The 19,342-nt window shown below is 45.0% G+C and overlaps 1 protein-coding gene across 1 annotated transcript in view; it reads left to right on the top strand.

The window, feature by feature from the left end:
- The window catches only part of CILK1 (ciliogenesis associated kinase 1), a 412,784-nt gene that overhangs the window by 256,481 nt on the left and 136,961 nt on the right, over positions 1 to 19,342 (top strand). The window contains exon 12 of the mRNA XM_086926426.1: positions 18,520 to 18,648. Coding sequence (XP_086782552.1) covers positions 18,520 to 18,648 — 129 coding nt within the window. The remainder of the gene's footprint in view (positions 1 to 18,519; positions 18,649 to 19,342) is intronic.

Below are 19,342 nucleotides of genomic sequence, written 5' to 3'. Positions count from 1 at the left end.
TTGCTCTGCCCTCCCACCTCACTGGGCTCTCACTCCCTGCTTTGCTTTCCGTCACCTCACCCGGACTCTCACTCCCTGCTCTGCCTTCCGTCACCTCACCTGGACTCTTACTCCCTGCTGCCCTCCCACCTCACTGTGTTCTCAGTCCCTGCTCTGCCCTCCCACCTCACCGGGCTCTCAGTCCCTGCTTTGCACTCCGCCACCTCACCTGGCTCTCACTCCCTGCTGCCCTTCCACCTCACCCGGACTCTCACTCCCCGCTCCCCTCCCACCTCACCCGGACTCTCACTCCCCGCTGCCCTCCCACCTCACCGGGCTCTCACTCCCTGCTCTGCCCTCCCACCTCACCGGGCTCTCAGTCCCTGCTGTCCTCTCACCCCACACCCCTCCCCTGTGTGTGTCAGCCTCCGGGACGCACACACACAGCCGCACCCCAGTACTTCACAGGTCTTTAAAAGACCATTTGTTTGTTAATGAGGCTTTGTTCACCTCTTAGTGCCCCTGCAGCTCCACTCTCACTGTGGCTGGAATTGCCCGGCCCCCAGAGAGTAGGCTCTCCGATTCCCACTGCTGCAACCGGTGGTGTTTGCTGAAGTTTAGAAAAAGATCACAGGTGCGATCATGTCTCAAGGTCCGCGGGCCGCCAAGGCAGGCTTGCCGGGCCACTACTGGCCCCCGGGCCGTACTTTGAGTACCCCTGCCCTAGATTGACAGTGCCTGTCACTGAGGTCACAAGATCCTTGAGGCCAGTCCACCGCATCCATTGGTTCCTCCATTGGCCTTTTTCAGCAGTAGTGGTGCAACTTACCAGGGGTTGGCAATGTAGGATTTGCATGCACACCAAACTTAGGGGGTGATTATAATGGAGGTGGAACCGCCACATCACCCCGTCAGTGGCGGTCCCACCACCATCGGTGGCTGCATCTACGCCAACCATATTACAATGGCGGGTGGTTCCCTGGTGGTCGGAAAGACCAACCGCCACGCACCTGACTGGCTCCTTGAGCCCGCCAGTGCGGCGGAGGGACTCGTGGTTCCTACAATGCTGGTGGTACCTACCAGGCACCACAGTAAGGATTACGATACCACTTACCCACCAGCCTATCCATGGCAGTTCACCCACCATGAAATTTTGTTGGAAAGGGACATTGGAGGCCCATAGAGGGCCCCTTGCCCCCAGACATGGGACCTGGGGGGCATCTAAGGAGCCCCCCTACATATCACTGCACCATGTGGCAGGCACCGCATTGTGCCTGCCACGTAGTGCAGTGATATATGTAACATGTCAGTTTTTACATTGCGGCAGATGATGCAGCCAGCAGCACCTGCTGCAATGTAAAAGATAGGCACGGCGAACGCCATAGAGGCGGTCGCATTGTAATGCCTATCGTGGGGCTGCCACCTTGAAGGCCAGCGATCCCATTCCCCGATTCGATGGCGGACGGACTGAAGTCCGCCCGCCTTCGTAATCAGCCCCTAAGTTTGCAAACTTCATGGTCTCTGCTTCATGCACAAACACTTTTAACATGTGCAGCCTTCTTTCGGGCCACTGGAGTTATGCAGCAATGGAGGCCATAATTATGTTGCAGTGTTGACTAAATTATGCAACAATAAAAAGGCTGCAGTGTGATGCGGTGCATTTTATGATACTTTATTATTTTAACATATTTATACATACTAACAACCTCTGCAAAGCTTTTGCCTCATTAGTACCTGTGTGACATACAAATGCAGAAGAGGGAAAGGTGACCAGTCAACCTTTGCAAAGAGCCCTGCACTTCACAGAACATAAGTCACATTTCTTTTAGTAATTTTTGATCCGTTTGAGCTACAAAATAGTTTTGGGTCAAATTGTTAGATTATGCAGCAGATGATGTATTATGTGGCAAATATGATACAGCCATAGTTAAGTTGAAAACATTTTTCCACTTAACTTAATTTTGCCCCAGCATTGTAGTTGATCAATTTATAAGTTCCCCAAACCCAAAAGTCGAGTTTGGGTACAATTTGCATTTTAAAAGCAGTCCTACAACACAGGGCTACTTTTAAACTGACCTCAGGCTTCAGCAGTGCACACATGCAAACGTAGAAAGGGCTGCTGGCCTCTAAACTGCCATGCCCTATTATATTCTAGGGACTTAAAAGTAGTTATAATCTCCCTGCCCTATTATGAACTAGGGCCTTATAGGAGAGGTCATGCCAATCATAGGGGTACCCTAATCTATAGTGCACCCTAGTGTATGTAGGTGTTTCACCGTATCTTTAAGTGTCTCTTTCAGAATAGCACTGGCCCTGTGCCTGTTCAGGTAGAGGCCAGGGTCAGTCAGAGTCAGGTACCACCAGTACCAGTCAGCAAAACGTTGGGGAGGGCACAGGATGGCTTTGCAACACTAAAGAAGCACAAACTTAATTTAAAACATAACACCATGGTTGGGGGGTTCTCTTTAATAATCAGAATTGATTTCTATCCTAATGAACCCATTTTCCAACTTTAGGATAAGGAAAGAATGGGGAAAAATCATAATGTTCTAATCTATACCTTGAAGTTTTCATGCAGCTCTTTGATGACGGTTAATAGCTCACTGTTCAATGTTAGGATTTTAACTTATAAACTGCAAATACCAAAATAATCTTTCAGACAAAAGCAGTAACTCACTGACCAATTCACATGATATGCATTTTATGATCTGCGTGCTACACATTCTATGCAGCAGGCATAGTAACCCACTGTGTCCACCTTACCAAGAGTAAAAACTTCCACTAGACAAACCTCCGATCTCTCTCAATAAAGAACATTAATCACCAAAGTTATCTTCACATTTTTATTGTTGCCTGAAAATTGCTGGAGACCAGGAATGCAGCAGCAGGTACTTTTCAAATCATAATGCACTTGCAAACACGACGCCCCCACCCTCAGTCAGCGACCTATGTTTGCTTGGTGCAGCAAGATTCATATACATGGTTCTTTAACATTTGGTCTGATTACTATATGAATGTAAATAACAATAAAGCATACATGAAAACTTGACAACATGCCTGCTTTTCTCAATATTTCACTTCGAATGTATGCGATTGTATTTGTTTAACGGGCTGGAATTTGTATAGGGTCACTGGAAAGTCCACAAGGTTGTCCCTGTCCCCCCCCCAGAATTTTAGTGTCTCCCACGCCCCTGATAGCCACGAGGGCTTCTCTGCTGCGGCGGAGAGAGCGCGATGATAGCCACCCCAGCCGCGAAGAGACTCCCAGCAGCGTCAAGAGCCGCATGAACAGCCCGGCAGTGGCAGGAGCCGTGTTAGACATCCCGCAGACACCCCGCTGCGGCAGGAGCCACGGGAGCAGCCCGGCAGCGGCAGAGGGCCGCAAAAGACACCGCAGAGCCGCAGGAGCGGCGAAAGTCACCCTGAAGTGGCGAGAGGCTGCCTTAGTGGTGAGAGCTTTTCCCCTCTTGGAGAAGTTGTGAGATCCAGCGTGGGGCTGCCAGAGGCTGCTGAGTGAGAGGCTGCTTTAATTGTCCGGGCCTCCCTGCAGCGGCCGCGAGATCCACCCAATAGCGGCAGGAGCCGTGATAGCCATCCCAGCAGCGGCTAGAGCTGTGACAGGAGCAGCCCTGCAGCGGCCGCGAGATACACCCAACAGCGGCAGGAGCCGCGATAGCCATCCCAGCAGCGGCTAGAGCTGCGGCGGGAGCAGCCCAACAGCGGCAAGAGCTGTGATAATCAAACTCCCTGAGTTAGTGACTCCAACAGTAATTACTCCAGATAGCTCCCAGACCCAGTACGTCAGGTCTGCTTGGGGGTGTTGGGACTTGCTTAAAGGTAGAAAGTGATCAGAACGTGTTTAGAATGTGCCCCAAGGCATAAGGCTCACCGTGATCGCAGGAGCCTCGCTACTTGGGTAGGAACAAGCACCTCTGTACCCCTGCATCTCTCCCTGTTTTTGTCAAAGTGACCAAGATTCGATAACATGCAGCAGATCTATGCTCTGATCTGAATTGGAGCAAGGTAGGGATAATTGGATACAGGTACAGATTGGACCAGTCCTGAACAATCCTGAAGAGCTGCTTTCTTGGTGGTAGCAGAGCGCAGGGTGAGAGTTTGATACCAACAGACAAAGTAGAGTAAAGCACTTGCACTGCAAACTGAGCAACTTCACCTTACATCCAGCCTTGCCCAGCTCATCCAGGTAGCTGGTGCACGACATGAGGCCGGGCAGAGTATGGGAAATCATCCGCCCCAAGATCACAGGGTGTAGAAGAAAGGTCAAGGCTGGCCCCTCCACAGATCAGACTAGTGACGAAATTGCTTTAATTTCAACAGAAGGTGACTCAACTGCAGGCGGGTCATTGAGAGGGAATCCTATTGCCCCCCTAACTCACCCCAAAATCTACACAAAATTCAGTTTCATAAAAGATATTGGTGACCCTCTTTATTCAAGCAACGCCACAGGGAAAGGTCTTCAGATTCCTCTATTACCAGACCAAGTACCACTATTGGAATCAACAGGGCAGTCAATTCAGCCAATTCAGTCAATCCAGCGGAAACAGCAAATTACAGCAAAAGTCCATATCCAAGCTTCGGCCCAATCCACTGAGATTCCTATAACACCTTCATCTCCATCTACAACTACATCATTGATAGAAGAGCATACCAAAGAAGTGCCATACAATAAAACAACACATAGCAACACTCAAAATAGCCTAGCGGCTTTATCCTCTTCAACTATTCCTTCAATCAGCCCCATGGCGCAGCATAAGGTACAGGACAAGTTTTTGATGGGATATTCACTGTGTCTTGGAGGAAGCCAACTGTACCCTGTCTTATCAACAGGCTCTCCAGGACTCCATAAATTGCAGCAAGCAGAAGCTCAGGATTCAATCATAAATTGCAGCAAGCAGAAGCTCAGGATTCAATAACGCAGCCATCTCTATAACAGTAACAACTCCAACCATAACATCACAAGCACTTTAGTCTGTGATAGCACCGTCGACCTTAACAGGAGCAGGCCGTTTATTGGCCAAGGAGAAAGAAATCAGACTAACAGGAGCAATCATTCTTGGCTAGACCCATCTAGCCTAAAAGATAAACTGACTAATCATCACTTCCTACAGACAGCCGAAGGTTTCACCTTCGGACCCTTGGATCTAAATTCACCTAGGTGCGATACAGTTAATACAGCTACGTGTGAAATCAGCCCCATTAGTCACGCCAGTTCTATCGCGAGATCCCATCAGCCAATCTAAATGTTTCAAAGCAGGACGAAGGAAGGTTTGTCCTATCCTATCTAGGGACACAAGAACGGGAGGTCATGCTGACAGCATACTCCCCAGACCGACAAACGGGAACTTTCACAGAGAAGATGAAACACTTGCATCCGCCTTTAGCTGACAAACATCCCTTGTGGGGAGAGGAGGAAGCGGGGCTAAAGGAGCGGGGGGACCCAGATCCGCATGGCGAGAGCTGTTGGGCCTCTCTCCTAAAAACTATGCAATTGTCAGTGGAGGCGCTACAATATCAATCAGACAAGATGGATATACAGTTCTCTTTACTAATCACTCTGACAGTGTTTACAGCAGGGATTGATGAAAAACTGGGGGATCTCAATGGACTAATAAGAAGGGCACAAACTGAGACATACCTTCATTGTGGGTGTTGCCAGAATGTGGATAAGCTGTCAACTCTTCCGACTATGCCCTCCACCGTGCTCAATGAGCTGAAGAACAAATCAACCTGCTCCACCAGCGCTAGCCGAACCACTGACGGCTATACTCCCGACAGTCAACAGCAACTCAAAGCAGATCTGCAAAGGCACTAAAACCAATACACAGCAAAGAGTGGTCATCAGCGCCCGCTGTGGCGATCCTTAAAAGACCACTTTAGTCACACCAGCTGAGACCAAACCAAATGCCAAACAACGTTGCCAGCTCAAAAGAAAAGGTCCCAATCATAAATTACTCCTTCTCAATCAAACAGCTACCTATTCAATTTTTAGCAAACAATGCCCTAAATCAACCACCGTACCAAAAGAGGGGGACAAGCAGGATAACTATCTGGCTCAAACTAACTATCTCCAAGACATAGCAGCATCCTCCTGCTCCTATAAAATTGGAGGGCCTCCAGCTGGCACAGGGGATAGAATTTTGAAGCATGTTGAGGTGGCTCCTTGGTCTGAAACTGACGGTCGCCACTAGTTCAGATCTCAAACCTCCGCTACAAACTACAATAGCCAACCCAAATTGACCCGCCGGGCTTGTTGATCAACAAAAAAGTACAGTCCTAGCAAAGGAAAGCAATTAGGAGCCCAACCCAGTTGTAACTGGGCAGGTCCCTACCGTTTTTCCAGCTTGTAATGATCAAACAATAACGAGAATGAACTGCACAACCTTGACTGTGGCAATCTCAATGACAAGGAAGCAAGTGAGGACAGCCCCGGACAAATCTCCTCAGGCTCCACACCCATGGCAACAATTGAGTCAACCCGGAACTTTAATCTTAAAAACAAACACGGAAAGAGATTTTTAATCCCAGTCGAGCAGATGTGCTACCAGATCAGAACTAGCCTCTTCAACTAATACAACAAAACCCTGCTGCTAAAAGGACGGGGCCACTCGAAATTCCTACTTATCCCCAAATGATTTGCCATCTGTCTTGAGCTACACACTGCTCAAACCAGAGTATATTTCAAAAGGACGTCACGATATGCTGAACAGGGGCAACATTCTGAAATTACTTCGGGCCATACCCACCTTAGCAGACCTACTCGCAATAGAGTTTCTCACACCAGAAAAACCAGCAACGCCGGAAATAACAAGGGCATTGTGGAAAACAGCCGCAATAGCCCAGAGAGTATTAAAACAGCACCTTACCTTTAAAGACTGGGGCATTCAAGTCACCCCCTATCATCCTCCAGCCTACCCAGCGCCGCTAGTAATATCGAGCCCAAGGTCAGGTCTCAAGGAAGGTTCGAGGCCCTCATCTTCAGTTTTAACAGGGGCACTGGGCCATTCGGCACCACAAAGGTCTTTTAATTAAGGCGCACAACACGGATCTCCTATGGCTGAAACGTCACGCGGACGCAACGCTTGGTATGATGATCCAATTATAAGAACTATAAACCTTGCTGCAGCAACTCAATGACATCATAGCCACTCGGACCCCGGTAACAATAGCTAAAAAGAACCCTCAATACGTCTCTGCTCATGGAACGTTAACGGCTTAGCTTAAAAAATTCAGGCCCCAGAATTCCTGCAATATCATAACAACTTTGATATTATTATGCTACAGGAAACATTGCTTAAGGAACCACTACACATACATGGGTTTCTTTGCTTTGATCGTTCAGCCGTTAGAGGTTAGTAAAATGGGTCATTCCTCAGGGGGGCTGGCAACCTACATCTCGACAATCTCCATACCAACAGCTGTGGAAACCGGCCCGGAAATAGACGTAGCTTTAGCGGTTAAACTTACTTTTTCTCTGTCAGGGGTACAAAACGAAGTAACTTTCTTTAATGTATATATCCACCCAAAACGGACAGCAAGCGATTCGCTGAAGTTAACCAATCAAATAACTACTCATCTAGGCAGCGCAAAAATTCCAAACCTTATATTATCTGGGGGCTTGAATCAGTATCTAATGGGATCATCCAAAGAAAATTATCCAATCGTCAAACTACAATATACCAATACAAGTAACCTTTATGCATGGGAAGCCTAACAGGAAAACAGATTCCTCTTGGAAGAATTAGAACATCTAAATCTTAGGGCCCTTAATGGAAGATCAGCTGGCAATACCCCTCCAGTGGCAAGCTACTGCACTGAACTAACAAGCTTGCTTTTAGATTATACGTTTGTTAGTCTATCGCTATTTTCATACGCAACAGGCTTCAGAATGGATGACAAAGGGGACAGCGATTGCTGCCCACAAGAGATTATTTTAGCGGAAATCACTCCGTCTGACATTCATCCTGCTCCACATCTAGGCTCAAGCTACACGATAAATTATAAGAAGATCAAGTATACGGCAGAAAGCATAGAGTCCTTAACAGACACAGCAATCAATCTTTTACTCGCACAACCGTTGAAAAAAAATCTAATATAAACCTGGGAATGCTTCACGTCTAACCTCCGCAATCTAAAGGCTACGGAAATAAAAATGAGGAGTTTTCTGGTTCCTGCACAAGAGAAAAATATAACTATGCTTCAAAGAGCACGAACAAAAGCCCTCAAGAGAATGATAAATGGCGCTATAAGATCTCTACAACACCATCCAGGGAATATACTGCATCTTTCATCCCTGCGGCAACAAAGAACTCAACTAAAGAAGTTGAAATGGAATATTAACAATAACTACGAACAGGACTTCTGGGCAAAACCTTTACATAATGTAAAGCATAATGCCAGTGATCGCTTCTAGAAATCATTAAATACAATCATCTACCTGCACCATGGGGGACTTTAATATATTTTGGAGGAAACATGGGCAAGTTACTTAAACACCCATTTTAATAGCGAAACCAATAGTCAGCCTAAACTAGAGCAGTGCAGAACAAACTTGGACGAACATTATACCAACACTGGAAGAGAGGAAAGAGGCATCAACAATTTTCCAGACTGCTCCTTTGTTTCCCGACCAATGGCAAGAGACATTCCCAAATCTCCTGTTTTAATTCATTGTCGGTAGGAAGGGCAACTCGCCACTGAGCATCTAACAAACAGGAAACAGATTAGGAAGGGAAGAAAGGAAGGAGCGCCAGGTCCGAACGGAATCCCATCTGCTGTGTTCAAACGAAGGTACATATATAAAGGGTCGGAGTCTAATATAAACAAATAGGAAACATCTCAAAATAGCACTTAATTTCTCAGTGAAATACTTTCATTCTATCAAGGGCATCAATGTTGCTCAACAGACGAAAAAAGTCAATACATTCGGTGCATATTTATTTAGCACATCTTATGTTTATAAACTGCATGAATTTCAACCCAAAAGGTAGATGATATTGTAATTAATGCATTGGCAATATAAGCTTAGAATCAGCACATTTCTATGTTATTAAATCAACTCAAAAACATGTCAATGCGCTCAAGGTGCATAGAGAAAAAGGGTTAATTAGAAGGGATGGGTAAGTGGGGGTGATGGTGGGGACCGGGTAAAGGTGGTGTGACTGAGTAAAAATCACAGTGAAAAATGAAAAGCCTTTACAGCCTATATATAGATCTAAAGGTTCCAAAAACAATCTCAAACATAGGTTCCGTAATTATCCATTATTTAGTCCTATGTTTGGAAACGTGAAGAGTAATGCTAGTCGACGTTTCGACCCCTGAAAGGTGCGGGTGATTCAGAACCTCAGGATGGGGTCTTCATCAGGACGTTGAATTATAACAGGAGCGCCTATAAATAATATAAAATCCATGAATGTATCTTATACTCCTATATATTAATTAATGCACTCGAAATTTGGTAAAACGTTACCTACTTCGCATAAGTGTTCAAACGAAGGCCTGAAGAATGGGCAAAAATACTCCATCCACTACTTCTGGTAGTACAACTACTGGGCATCATTCCAGATTCTTGGAAAGGTTCAACGATTATTCCGATTCATAAAAGTGGCAGTAAGGCCTTGCCAGCCAATTATCGGTTAGTGGCACTGATCGATAATGAGGCCAAATATTTTGCGGGAACACTTTTAGAGGAATTTACAATCTGGGCAGAAAATAAAGAAATAATCCCGCTAAATCAGACAGGTTTCCGAAAAAACTTGATATCCAACATCCTGGCAATCTCGCTGATAATGGACACAGCAAAAATGAGGCAAACACAGCTGCATGTCTGCTTTATCGAATTTCGCGCCTAATTCGATAATGTGAAGAGGTCTAATCTGTGGACTAAGCTAACCAGATGGGGCACCCCAAACACTCTTTTATCAATTCTAAAGCTTTTACATACCGACACCTGGGTACAAGTGAAATTAGGATCAGGGTCTCACCTTTCAAGAATAGTAAAAACAACGAAAGGACATAAACAGGGCTGCGTGCTGGCCCCTATTTTATTTAACTTATTCATGGCAAACTTACCACAGACACTTAAAACATGTAACTCTCACATGCCCATACTGGGAGGTACCATTTTGTCCAACTTACTATACTTGGAAGACGTAGTTCTGCTTAGCCATACGGTAGTTGCCTTGCAACATCTTCTTAACGGTTTGCAGGACTACGCAGAAGATAATAGCCTTTCAATAAACTTAGATAAAACCAGGACCATGACAATTAACAACAAACAAAGAAAAAGGCGCCTCTGACATCTGGGCGGCACACATATTGAACCTGCTGTGTCTTATAAGTATCTGGGTTTCTACTTAGATAAAGAAGGATCATTTACCTGCCAACAAGAAGAGATCAAAAGGAAAGGGATGATCCTTGCTTTAACCATGACAAGTTTATCAGCCAAACTACTGGGACCAACACTGTGCCCTCTTTTAATGGTAGCACAGGCTAAATTCTACCTACAATCACCTTTGGTAGTGAAACTTTGTGAGGGAGAGATGCCAATCTTTTGGACCAAACACTTGTAAAAGCATACAGAATTTTGTTAAGCCTCCGAACTATACCTCTCTGGCGCACCTTAGACTGGAGTATGGCCTGTTAAAGCAAACTTAAGCCAGATATGGAGCATACATTAAACTGCTGAAATAAAAAAATTTAAACCACCTTCTGTGGCAAGATCTCCAACAGAGGGAGAATTTGCCCGCAAGAACGTATCTTCAGGAGGCACTGGCAAACACGGGTTTATCGCCCTTATGGAATGCACAGTGCCACCACTCTACTCTGAAGAAACTAGTCTGGAAGTCGCTGAAAAAACAGTCACTGGTGGAGGATAAAGCAGACTTTTCAGCTAGAGCGCACGCCTGAAAGACTCTGCATTCTAATAAGATCTTAGCCCCGCAATAGGAAACAGATTAGGAAGGGGAGAAAGTAAGGAGCGCCGGGTCCGAACGGAATCCCGCCTGCAGTGTTCAAAATGAATGACACTGAATTCTTTTAAGATCTTAGCCCCGCAACAATATTTCAACCTGGGTTATCGAAAAGCACAGAAATTAAAATTCCTAAAGCTACGACTCAAAGTGAAACCATGCACGCAGCATCTTCCACCATGGAAAAGGGTAAAGACTTTTACAGTATGCAGTTTGTGCAAAAATGGCCAGGGCGACATCATCCATACCGTTTGTTCCTGTACGGAGAGACTTCAGGAAAGGAGGCAATTGCTACAAAAAAACCTTTAATCAAAAGGGAATTCGGACAAGGAGGCAAGCATTTCTGGCTTGCTTCAACCCAGAATCACCACAATTGAACTCCAGATTAGTCAGATTTCTTGAAGTGGCCAGGGCAAAAATTCCAAGCTGTCACTAAAGCTTTTTTGGGACAAGGAGCCATTGGATAATCAACTTTAATTTCCTAGTGGGAGTAACAATCGCTGTATTGACTGGGCCACTTATAGTGGCAGCCCTCGTACTTTTAATTGGTATTTTTGAACTTGTAAGTAACAGAAGTGTTTTGCAGTTTAACCATGAAATTTGTAATATTGTGAACTAATCTTTTAAATATGGTTTTACTTCTTGCATGTATTGCAATGATTTTAAGTAACTCTGCAAAATAAACTGAAACTGACTGCGGCACTCTCTGCGCCACTCCAGCGCACCACCTCATCATACCATGTGGATAGCGCTTGGGGTCTTGTGGACGTCCACCACATAATTAGAGCACGCATAGCTAGTATAAAGGCAAGATCTAGGAAACTAAGTTGACCTTTCTGAGCGATTGTGCGTTTGCGGAGTCCTAGAAAGTATTCAGTTATATTATCTTCAAGTTGTAAGTGCGTAACCTCCCTAACCACGCCTAACACCCCCTCCCAATAGTCACTAAGGTGAAGGCAAGCCTATAGCATGTGTACAAAGCCTGCTTCTTCAGCTTTACAGCGAGGGCAGCAGTGTTGGGTGTCTGGGAACATGCGGTGTAGTCGGCGCGGGGTTCCATAGGATCTATGCAGGACCATGCTTTGTATAAATTTGAATTTGGTGTTGCGGGACACTCGCTTGGGATGTTCCAGTATACTTGCCCACGCCTTGTCGGATAGTACATAACCAGTAGTTTCCGACCTTTCGTTCTCAAGTCAGTGAGCGGGACAGACGCCTGGGCGCGGATACCAATGTACAGTCATTTAATGAGGTGTCGCCCATATAGTATAATGTACAAACTAGTTTATGCAGCGGGGGCTCTTTTCGTTGGGGAGCCCAATTCTTTTTAATGTAATGTGACGCTGTGGCATGTGTTAAGTAGACCTGGCGCTCCTGTGGCATGCACGAAATTTTCATGGTCAAGAAGGGTGTTGTCGCTAAATAAGGCGCCTATTGTTTCCACGCCTACTTCCGACCAGGCCTGTAGACTAGTCTTTGTGAGTCTGCCACCAGGGGTTGGTATCCCCAGCAGTGGGTTGTTTCCAGCATAGGGAATAGCGCCTAGTGTGTAGAGCAGAACTTTTTTTCAACACTGGAGTGCCGTCTTGAGTAGTGGTGGTGCAAGTGGGGAAACTTTGCTTTTGGGCAGCAGTAGTGTGTGTAACAACCCTTGATCTATGTCTCGAGTTATGTAGCCTATTTCTTGCAAGTTTCTGCCCGCGGTCCAGTAGGACAACCATTGAAGCTAGCAGGCATAGTAGTATGCCATAAAGTCAGGCACCCACAGCCCTCCCCTATGTGGCTCTATTTGCAATTTCTTAAGACTCACCCTGCGACGACCGGTCCCCCATAGAAGGTCTAACAATAGTGTGCCTAGGGTGCGGAATGTGGATGGTGGAACTAGTATTGGCAGGTTTGCGTAATATTGTAAGCGGGGGGAGTACCACCATTTTTCGGAGATAGAAACTCGCCCCATCACCGATAGTGGTAGTGACGACCAGAATGTCGCTCTAGATAGTACTGGGCTAATTGCTTTAATTGAATTGCCGTCGTAGATATTTGAATGTTTTATTCGGCACCGGTATATTGTATATGCCAAAACTAAGTACATCTGGGCAAAACCTTCATGGAGGAAGAAGGCTTTCGACTTCCCTTCGTTAATGGCGAGACCAGAGATACATTCAAAGTTAGAGAAAATGATAGGAAGGGGCTCGAACAGGTTTGTGAGGTTCCGTAGGTAGACAATAATGTAATCTCTACATAGACTGATATCAGGTGGGTTGTATTACCTATTGGAATCCCCAGGCGGTCAGCCATCTGTCACAATGCAAGAGGCTCTCTGGCAATGACAAATAGTATGGGGGAGAGGGGGGCAGCCGTGCCTCATGCCTCTGTGTACAGTGTGTTCTTGTGATATGTGGTTGCCATTGTGTGCACTCGCAGTAGGGGTTGTATACAGCATGCAAACCCACCGGAGGTTTTCAGTGGGGAGCCCAATCCGAATTGCATCACAGTCCCTGAAGTGAAAGGTACGGGTGATGATTGGTATTCGCTTTGCTTCAGATTTTGATGACACCCTGGGCCATTGTTTGTGCCCTCTCAATCGATCCGGAAATGATTGAGAGGTCTTATAGTTTCACCATAGTTTTAATTAAATTTTTAATTATCTACTGATGGACCCTCCACCCTTTCAAAAGTGCTCCCAGGTGGATGTGTTGCATCTGAACCTCTCCTTAGCATCTTCAGCTGTAGCATGAATGTTTTTGGTGACTTCTCAAAGATAAAAGACCCCTTCTTTCATTTAGTTTTTGGATTCTGTGTGGTCCTCTAGTGTGTTCTCCGCCACGTTCACCCTCAACAATGTCTTCTTGAAGTTTGTTCTCAGAAGGTTAATGCCCACCACTACTTCATCGATCTTTTGTTCCAGGGTGAACCTGGTCTTGACCTCCTGTAGCACCTCCCTGGGTGACTGGTCCTGGTGTCTGCAGTCCCACACCTGCCTCTGTGGCCTCATTCTGAGGGTGGGTTGGCTTTATCTTTTACAGGTCTCCTTCTGAAGACATATTTCTGACAGTTCGATAACCAGTTATCTCGGAGGGAAAGATAGGGTAGGCTCAGGATTCATCCCCCAGTCCTCTTCCCATTCACTAGGGTGTGCAGGAGTGACTCCCCGCCAAGGCCAACCGAGTGAAAATCAGCACACACAAAGGCCCAGTGTCGCCCTGTTACCTTCCTGTTGTCACGGCAGATCTATAGAAACAGCCTCTGCACTGTCTGCACAAGTTGTGGCCCTGGCTCCGCCTCATCTTACATGCACAGGGCTGGGGCATCTCCAGCCTCTCTGGTCCTGCCCTGTTAGTTGTCGTTCCAGGGCCTCGCATGTCAGACTGTTTTTTTCCCCAAGTTTGGCCCCCATGCTTCAGTAGAGGATGGGCTGATAATCAGATTGCCACGTTTCAGCTGCCCCTTCATTTAGTGGTGGCTGCCATTTCTGTCCCACTGAACTCTCAATCTTCATTGGTTTCTGTAGTTGGCAGACCTGCACCGAATTCGGTCATCCTTGGCAGCAGCTTTCCCTTAAGGTGCCACCTTTGCTTCATAACTTAGCCACACCCCCAACAAATGACTCCGGGCGCTATGATGGAGGGAGAGGTGATTTTAACAATTCTGACTAGAGATTCACAGTGTGTGTATGACAGCTCAAGAATATTATGGCAAGAGGTAGAGTATATGTCCACTTGTTTATTTTGAATGTGAGTGTCCTAGCCCCTGGACAGGCAGCTAGGACTCTAACACAAAACAATAACAGTGATTTTAAAAACGATACATTCAAAATAGAAAACTCTGTTCACGTGTGGTTAAGCCATAAACTTTTTCTTTGAAATAGGTTACTAATCATACATGGAATTACTGTATTATAACCCTTGGTAATACATTCAAAATATAACAAATTACACAGAACAATTTAGACAATGCAACTAGCGTCCCTTCGTCAGGGGTTATCTGTAACAACAAGAGAATAAAAGAAAAACAAAATCATTTTGGGCACAAGTATGTATGTAACATGTGTTAGTAGGAACAGACAGTAACTGCCAGTAAAATACTCCACACAGTGTTTGTGAACCATCACCAGAAATATGGAAGTGACTACGCTGAAACCCTAACTTACTTAGGATGTCAAAGTCATTGTAGCTTGCAACTGTGGAAATAAACACAAAAACAGCACCAAAATAAATGGTAAGTGTCCTCGTGCGAACAATGAAAGATGCTTTCAGAAGGTGGATTCTGAACACAAGATACCTTTATGTAAATAATCAATGGGACAAAAGTGTCCTCGTGCGAACAATTAAAGATGCTTTCAGAAGGTGGATTCTGAACACAAGATACCTTTATGTAAATAATCAATGGGACAAAAGTGTCCTCGTGCGAACAATGAAAGATGCTTTCAGAAGGTGGATTCTGAACACAAGATACCTTTATGTAAATAATCAATGGGACAATCGTTGTGGCGTGTTCGCTCTCAGTAACGATCTGAGGATACAAATCGCAATAGATGTGCACCAACGTCATAAACGTCTCATAAGTCTGCTCTAAAATTCTAGCGAAAACTCTTAAGGAGTGCTCACCGAGACCAGTAGGGAAGGCGATCTTCCTTCCAAACTGTAGAGGAGCGTGGTCCCAGATCCTAACTGAATTAAAAAATGCGGCTTAGAATCATGAGGTGAAAAGAACTATAGCCAAAAGCGCTGCCACGTGAGTGCAGGCTTACCTTTACGCGGGTAGCTTGGAAGCCAGCGGGGGTTTTAGGGTCAGTATCCAGACTCAACGTGGGTAAATAAGGCTGCAAAATAATAACCTGAAAAATAAAAACCAGAACATTCTTTAAAAGAATTCCGTGTAGCTGCACATGATAATAGACTTACCAAAAAAAGCCGCGATGTACGACAAGCTATGTGGAGGCTTGGCGGTCGCCATATTATGGACGGAGGCCTGATAAGGTAAAAATACTATATGTACGTAATGACGTTGTGCTGAGTCAAAAACATGAACAACGGACTAATAAACTACGGTTACAAAGAATATGTGTAAATGCATTTTAGCGCAAGAACACGATCTAGAAAGTTGAATCAACAAAAAAACTATTAGCAATCAAAAAATGCCAGTGGTAAAAAATGGTATGGAGCGATAACGAGCAGATAGGGATGCTGATTCATACGGGGTCACGGTGCTAGTATGTACAACCAAAGATGGCACCCAAAGTCAACGAGTCATTCAAATGAACAAACTTTACGCCTGTAGCCAGAGGTGCACTGCACAACAGAGTGTGAATAGATGTTAGTGGAGATTATACAAAAGTCACATATTGTGCCCTGAATAGCGGGCACGCACAAGGTGCCAGAGTCACATGTTGTACCCAGAAACGCGGGCACGTTCAATGACTATATTAGTGTTGATGATTAACTGACACGTAAAAATTTGCAAAAAGTGTGTAAACAATGTTATCAAGAAAAGTTACAATGACAATATTTGAATCAATGAACAACCATATAATGTCCTGGCTGATGTGTTTCGTATTATTTGATGTGTGTCTAAAATATACTGTGTGGAAGTTCAGAGGTAGAATATGTTGAAGAAAAGGCAGTAAACTGTGGCAGCAATATTTAGAAGAAGCATGATATTTCCAATTTGTCATTAAGTCCAGACGGAGTCATAGTTTGTAGTTTTTTAATCCAAAAGATTTCTCTCTGGAGAAGTTTCTTTGAGTTGTCCGCCCCTGGTAATTTATTGACCTGTTCTATGATCTGAAATTTCAATTGGTCTATCGTGTGCCGTTGTTCAGTCCAATGAGTAACCAATGGAGAAGTTAGGTTGCCTGTGCGTATTCTGCTTTTATGTTCTTAGATTCGTGTTTTCATTTTTCTCTCGGTTTTCCCCACGTACAATAAACCACATGGGCATTTGATAGTGTATACCACATGTTCCGAGTCGCAAGTGGTGTAATTTTGTAGTTTGATTTTGCTCCCCGTACGTGGGTGCAGTAGGGTGTCACCTAAAATTGCATTATTGCAGTGTATGCAATTTCAGCATTTGTGGGTGCCAAGTTTTGTGAATGCTCTATCAGATGCTTTCTTGTTTGTTTTGGACAGAATTTCTTTGAGGTTTTGAGCTCTGGTGTACGTGAACAGGGGTTTCTCCATGAATAGTTTCTGGAAGTCTTCAGTTTCCAGTAGATCCCAGCCTCTCTGGTCCTGCCCTGTGAGTTGTCGTTCCAGGGCCTCGCATGGCAGACTGTATTTTTCCCAAGTTTGGCCCCCATGCTTCAGTAGAGGATGGGCTGATCATCAGATTGCCACGTTTCAGCTGCCCCTTCATTTAGTGGTGGCCGCCATTTCTGTCCCACTGAACTCTCAATCTTCATTGGTTTCTGTAGTTGGGTTCCCCACATTTTGGCAGAACTGCACCGAATTCTGTCATCCTTGGCAGCAGCTTTCCCTCAAGGTGGCACCTTTGCTTCGTAACTTTGCCACACCCCAATAAATGACTCCGGGCGCTATGATGGAGGGAGAGGTGGTTTTAACAGTTCTGACTAGAGATTCACAGTGTGTGTATGACAGCTCAAGAATATTATGGCAAGAGGTAGAGTATATGTCAACTTGTTTATTTTGCCATTTCTTTATTGGATGGAAATGATGTGAAAACTCTACTTCAGCTGTGTCACTGACATTGTACATTCACTACATCAAACTACTGTCCTTTAAATCTGTCTGGGGGAGCCAATCTCTCTACCCAGGTCTAAACCCTAAGACAGATACCCATGGGATTCTTTTTAATTATGTGGGTGCCAGGCAATGGCAGGACTGTGGTGGACATTAGTAACCAACATGTTCATGCCTTTATTTCACTAAGTGGGCCTGTGTGGCATCAGGTGGAACACAGTGCTTTCTGACTCCACTAATAGACTCCATGCACCCTAAGACATGGTGGATCCTTGAGATGCTTTTCACACCTCCTCCCACACTGCTTTACATGCATGCAAGTGTAGGGGATCTGATTAAGCTCCCAGGTTTTCGGGAACCTTGCTGTCTCTATGATTACCTTCCATGGGGTGTGTAAACAGTCCCTGTCAATAAGTGGAATTAGTAACATCATTTTTGTCACTCTAAATAACTATCATGCACCCCTGGTGACCTCTTATCGTGCATTCTAGGCAGAGGCAGCGGGATATGAAACGCTGGGCACTCCATGAGCTCTGGATAGTATTGCAGGGGGCTACCACCAACACACAGCAGGTGGTTACACCACTATCCTACCACACCACCTGCTAATGTTGGAGGTTTTATTGGACCCTTGTGCAGGCAGGGATGCTGTTGTATGGTTGGCAAGTCCTTGCCTCAGTTTAGTAGTTGGTGGCCTGATGAAGGAACTTTGACAGAAAGAGAACCCAAATCTATCAAATAGAGGTGTAACATAACATATTTGGTATCTATGTTAAAATGACTTTGGTTATTTAGACCATTACTTTTTTGTGTTTTCAGCAATTTTTAATATCATTTTTGTCTTTTTCAATTAGGGATCGGTGTTAAGAGCAGTATAGTGTCTAATCCAAGCAAAGACTTTAAATCCGATCCTCTGTGGCCAAATCCTAGCCAACCTGTGAAACCTTTTGAGATCGAGGGAGGAGCCAACAAACGAAATTCAGGTATCAGATGCTGTACCTCAATGAATATGACTTACATGCTTTATTTTCACCAGTGAGAGTTGTTTCTTGTGTCATTAGCTACATCTCCCAGAAATACGTCTTTATAGTTCTACAAGCTAAGACATACTTGCATTCTGTTTGCAGGTACTTTACAAGGTTATGCAGAAGCTTACACAGGGAACACTCAAAAAAGGATCATTTGAACAAACATGCTGACATTGACCCTCATAAAAGAACCCACATACTTTTAGAAATCCATTAATGTGAGTACTTCCACAATCACATTTCAAAGAAAGATGTTCCATTCCAGTCTTTAAAACACACATTTTCATTCACAAACTAATTTGTACAGTAAACAAAAAGAGTAACCAGATGCTCATTTAACCACATTTACTGTCTAAGCCTGTGCCAGAGTGCAAGGCCGTCTGATAGCTTCAGATTAAGCCCTGAGGGTCAGTTACTCAAAACTCCTGACCTTGAGCATATACCTCCACTTCGGTTTCCTCTTCAGGATGATCAGATGTCCCAACCACATGGCTGAATTCTCCACCCAAAACTCCACACCTCCATGTGTAGAGATTGAGTTGAATCAATGGAAAGGTTTTGGTCTTCTATCAAAAGTGGTGGATGTCATTCTGGCTTTCCACCACCCCTCCATGAAGACTCAATCCTCACACATGTGGCTAAATTTATC

The sequence above is a fragment of the Lissotriton vulgaris genome, chromosome 6, assembly GCF_964263255.1.
Source record: "Lissotriton vulgaris chromosome 6, aLisVul1.2, whole genome shotgun sequence".
Lineage (NCBI taxonomy): Eukaryota > Metazoa > Chordata > Amphibia > Caudata > Salamandridae > Lissotriton > Lissotriton vulgaris.
The sequence above is the reverse complement of the archived record's forward strand: the minus strand, read 5'-3'. Positions and strand labels throughout refer to the sequence as shown.